General features: G+C 37.0%; 1 protein-coding gene across 3 annotated transcripts; it reads right to left on the minus strand.

The window, feature by feature from the left end:
* Positions 1-950: 950 nt before the first annotated feature.
* On the minus strand, positions 951-4,595 carry LOC133304754 (putative disease resistance protein RGA3). 3 transcript variants are annotated; one of them, XM_061504808.1, is made up of 3 exons: positions 1,888-4,595; positions 1,539-1,605; positions 951-1,171 (listed from the first exon to the last, which is right to left on the minus strand). In XM_061504808.1, exon 1 carries the CDS (start codon positions 4,489-4,491, stop codon positions 1,927-1,929), a length of 2,565 nt encoding a protein of 854 aa, XP_061360792.1. In that variant the 5' UTR covers positions 4,492-4,595; the 3' UTR covers positions 951-1,171; positions 1,539-1,605; positions 1,888-1,926. The 3 variants fall into 3 exon arrangements, with proteins under 3 accessions (XP_061360792.1, XP_061360793.1, XP_061360794.1); XM_061504809.1 differs by having other exon boundaries at positions 951-1,203; XM_061504810.1 differs by having other exon boundaries at positions 1,539-1,632.
* Between the last annotated feature and the right edge of the window lie 429 nt (positions 4,596-5,024).

Below are 5,024 nucleotides of genomic sequence, written 5' to 3' on the forward strand. Positions count from 1 at the left end.
AAAGGTTGCCTCTTTCGCACAATTTGTTTTAAAAAAATTTCCTCCTTTGTCTTCATGGCCTACAAGAGGTGACATTCACTATAAAGCACCAAGCACTTAACATCAAGCAATAGTATTTATGATTCCACAATAGTTTTGAGTTACAATCAAATTTTTGGAAAATGTTGAATACGGACCTTTTATAAACATAAGGATTTTTTATAAACGGTATTAAAAAGAAATTTTTTTATCGTATTTTTAAATAAACTGTTGTGATTGTAGATGCGCTTAATATCATAATTTGGTTCGATTGTGACACGTGTCACACATGTGTTGCATGGCGCTGCGGTGGCCACGTCAGATGCTAGGTAGTCCAGCGATTTTGGCCACGTAACATGCCAAGCTTTCTAGCATTTTAGGCCGCCTGGCAGGCTGGGGCAGAAACTGCCTGCCACATAATCTCACTGCACTGTGTAACAGCTTACTTGGCTATGAACCTGCTGCCACGTGTGCTCTCCTAAGTCGATAGTTGTTGTAGCGATTTAGATGACGTGACATTTTGGAGAGAAAATAATTAGTCCGTTACATTTAGGTAATTTTTTGTGAATAGTGTCACATTTTGATCGTTGTCCCTGAATAATAACGTTTCATATATGGGAATTTATAACATATTCGGTCTTTATTTGGAGCGAAGTATATTTTTGTATGAATGGAAAAATACAAAAATAGTTCAAACCTGTTTTTGACGACTAGTTTTCATAAGTTGAATTGATTCCAAAACGGTTTTTGAATAACTTAATTTTAACTTTATATTCATATTTCTGAATTCTAATAGTGCAACTTCCAGTATAAAGGGTTGAACGTTTCTTATTAATGACTTAGCATGATATTATCAAAGATTGAGATTTTGATGAATCAAGGGTGGTGTAGGAGCTCAAAGTTCGAAACAATTAGTATTAAAGTTGAGTCAAGAATTAACATCAAACTTAATATGTCATAATACAAAAACTTAAATCTGAGTAGTCCTCTGCATTGCAAGCAAGAAATAACAGCAGTCTATAGTTCACCCCACAGTAAGCAAGAAACTTTGGAGATGATGGTGAAAATAAGCTTAATACTCCACAATATGAACCAGCTAGCCATTGTAATTGCAGATGCTGATCTTAAAATGCATTCTTCACTTTCTTGTGACCTGTCGTAGAAAAGTAGTCCATTTAGGCAAATCTGACACATAGCACAGGTGAACAAAAGGCTAATTAAAATCTCTTTATGAATCTTAACATATTCAGTTTTAAGTATAAAAGAAACATTATAAGATAATCTTCCAATCATATTAAGCCATCGCTAACTGAATGGGGAGAAACTTTATTTAAGTACAAACACATACAGATAATACTGATAATCTTTCTCTTCAGGATAATAAATTTTCTGAATGATAAGCAGTAAGCACCATCAGCTTTTAGGTCATTTTACAATATGTACGAATCCAAAATATATATACAAAAGCATCGTGTTCATATAGAGTTGAAAACTGTATCGAATTTATATTAAATACATACCTCTATTTTTTATGCATATGTATACAATCGCCGGAGGCAAATTTGATGCATCATTGAAAATAATTCACTGCAACAAATTTCAAGGTATTATAAACTGGAATCCGTTAAGTAATAGACAAAAGGTCATCGTATGCTAAGTTGTCAAAATGTAAAGACAGTCCTATTATTGAACCCAAAAGTACAAACAGTCGAAATAAAAAGAATTCAGAAATCCATTAAGCAAAAACTATATTTCGGTAACAACATTTAAATTCAAATATTATAATCTGTAAAGAAGAAAATCATTTCCTCCAAATAGAGAAACAAAAATCGTCTAAAGCAGCAATCTACAATAAGCAAAAATTAATACCTTCAACGACTGCATTGTCCGAGAATTCCTCTTCCTATTCTACTTCACCGGTTGATAAATGTAGACTTGTTTGATGTGCGATATTTTGGGCCAATCTAGTCCGACTTCTGGCTGGTATCTTCTGCATAGTTCAAGGCAATTTCCAATTTGTAAATATTCAAGGTTGGTGAAGAGATTCATATCATCTGGGAGTGAATGCAACTTTGGACAATTCACAATTGCAAGTGTTTTGAGACAAATTGAAGCTGACAGCTGCTCGGGAAGCTCCTCAAGATTACCACAATCTTTAATAATCAAAGAATGTAATGTGCTCACAGATCTTTGCAGCCATTGAGGCCAAGTCACCAGCTGTGGCAAACAATGAAGTTGTAGAAACTTTAACTCTAATTGAGGTATTTGGTTGTCAACGCCCTTTGACAGTTCCAACTTATCGCACTCTATAATAAACAAAGTCTCTAGGTTTGGAGATGCATGAACTGGCAAAGACTTTAGACTCCCACAAGAAACAATTTCCAGCCGTTTAAGATTAGGAAGTCGTATCCCTTCTATAAATGACTCCAAATTGTCACAATACTTCACACATAATATTTCTAGAGAAGTCAATTTTGCAATATCATTGTCCGGAAAATCAGATTGCTTTGTGCTTATACTCAAAATTCGAAGGCTGATCAAGTTTCCTATTCCTTTGGGCAATGTTTGTAGCTTTGGGCATTTAGAGAGGTGCAAAGCTTGCAGATTTTGGAGCTTGCTCAATGATTTAGGGAGACTCTTCAACATTTGATTATTAGTGAGACAGAGATATCTTAAATGTTTCAACTTACCAATGGAGCGCGGCAAACTCTCATACTCAGAATTAATTAATTTCAAAAACCGCAAGTATTTGCACCTCGACACCAATGTTTTCAAGAAAGCTTCATCGTTGGCACCCTCAGGAAAAATTACGGTTCTCAAACCTCTCGGAATGGAAGTTTGACCATGCAAATCATTTTTGACGAATGACAAATGCTGGGCAGTCTCAAATATATTCTGACCGCAGGAATTTATGAGCTGAAACTCATTGTTTGCAACATACATTGCAAGATCAAGCACCAAATCGTGTAATTTAAACATGCAAGCAGTACCAAAGTCAATAAAATCTTGAAGGAAAGATCTTGATTGTAGCTCACGCAATAATTCGATGCCAAAATCAAGCGGTGTTTTGTTTTTGTTTGGTGATGGAAGAAAACCATGTGCCTCCCAAAGCCTAATAACATGAAAAGCACGGAAACCAAAGTCTTTTGGGAAAAGGGAGAAGCAAGCAAAACATGGTTTTAAATATGAAGGCAGTTGATCATAACTTAATTGTAAAGCAGGAAGAATGTCACCTTCTTTTTGTGGTAATTTCCAAATCTCATTGTCTCTAACAGACTCCCAGTCTTTCATATCAACTTTCAAGAATAATGAACTACCTAATGTTCTCACTGCCAATGGAAGCCCACCGCATTTTTTCATAATTTCTTTCCCAATCTTCGACAATTCTGGATATCTCCTCTCTTCTCCTTCTTTAAAAGCCCATTTGACAAATAGGGACAAGGAATCATCTTCAGAAAGACCTTGTAATTCGTAAGATGAACCAGTGGCCACCATGGTAGCAACTGAGTGGCTACGTGTAGTCACCAAGATTTTACTTTCTGCAGCACCTCCTTGCAGTAAATTCTTCAACTCAACCCATTTAACACGATCCCTATTCCATACGTCATCCAAGACAAGCAAGAACTTTTTACCATCAAGTTTACTCCTTACAAGATGTTGTAGTTGCTCCATATCACAACTTTTAAAGCTTTCCTGGTGAGTTAGGGTAGGAGCAGATGCACTACTAACCGTATCAGACTTGAGAATTTTACGAAGCAAATCCTCAAGCTCAAAATTGTCAGAGACACACACCCACATCTTCAATGGGAAAGACTTATCGTCTATCCTCTCATCGTTAAACACCAACTTTGCAAGTGTAGTCTTCCCCAAGCCTCCCATTCCCACGATGGGGATAACAGATAGACTTTTATCATCACCATCATGCTGTAACAAAAGCTCTAAAATTTTATCTTTATCATTTTCCCTTCCTATCACATCCGAAGCATCAACATGGGAGTGAGTCATTTCCCTCCTATGCACAACACGTGTATCATTCTCAATGGTTTGAAGGCCAAACTTATGCCTATCAGCGGCAACCTTGTCTAATCTCTGTTTTATATCTTTGATCTGATGCGCCATTCGAAGACGATAAACAAGAGGATTTGAAGTTGAAAAGAAACGGCGTACCTTCCTTGTGTTGCTAACGTAAGTGTTGACAACATGCTTTCGTAACGCTTCGCACTCAACATCATCGATTATGTCTTCGGCATCAGAGAAAACACGCTTAATCTGTCTAAGCCACACACGCAACTCATTGTTCTGTTGCTGCTTTTGCTCTGCATCCAACAGCACAGCTTTGATGAACGACAAAGTTTCTTTGAGTCTATTCAGATCGGCCTTCACACTCAACACCGAAGAAGCTTCTTTAACAGTCAAAGAAGTAATCTTCCCAATGAGTGAGTCTGCGACGCTGAAGAGAAGGGATTCGGCCATGATTTTGGGGGAAAGATGAAAGAGCAGAGAAAGGAATGCAACGTACCTCTGAGAAGTGTGTGGTTGCCTGGTTGGAAGAAGGGAGCCAAGAAGAATTGTAAGAGTATACAAGGTGAAGTCAATGGTTAAGTCTAGCAAAATATCTTAGGCATTGAGTCAATGGCTAAGTCTAGACCTCGTTCGGCTCTGAAAAAAATAAAAAATGTGTTGTAGATAAGCTTGCCAGTGCACTCACAGTTAAGAAAAAGAGAGAAGTTTTTATTTTTCTTAGAATAAATGTTTTTTTAGATCTCTAACAAAAAAAATACTAACTTCACTTTAATTTCATATAAAAAGAAATTATCCTTCGCATACTTTGTGTTTGGGGTACTCGGTTGAGGGGGAACATACCAATAGTGGGTTTCACACTTGAGGGGAAGATTGTTGGAATATTCAAGTGTGATGAGTCCCACATTGGTCGGTAATGGGCTAAGTGAAGAGTATATAAGTGGAAGGGACCCACGAACCCAATGCCTTAAGGTTTTGGGTTGAGA

This window comes from Gastrolobium bilobum, unplaced genomic scaffold (genome assembly GCF_033153095.1).
Source record: "Gastrolobium bilobum isolate Gb01-03AN ecotype WA unplaced genomic scaffold, APGP_CSIRO_Gbil_v1 utg109845, whole genome shotgun sequence".
NCBI lineage: Eukaryota > Viridiplantae > Streptophyta > Magnoliopsida > Fabales > Fabaceae > Gastrolobium > Gastrolobium bilobum.

Coding starts and splice junctions, on each gene's coding strand:
- LOC133304754 (XM_061504808.1), bottom strand. CDS start 4,491: ATGGCCGAATCCCTTCTCTTCAGCGTCGCAGACTCACTCATTGGGAAG.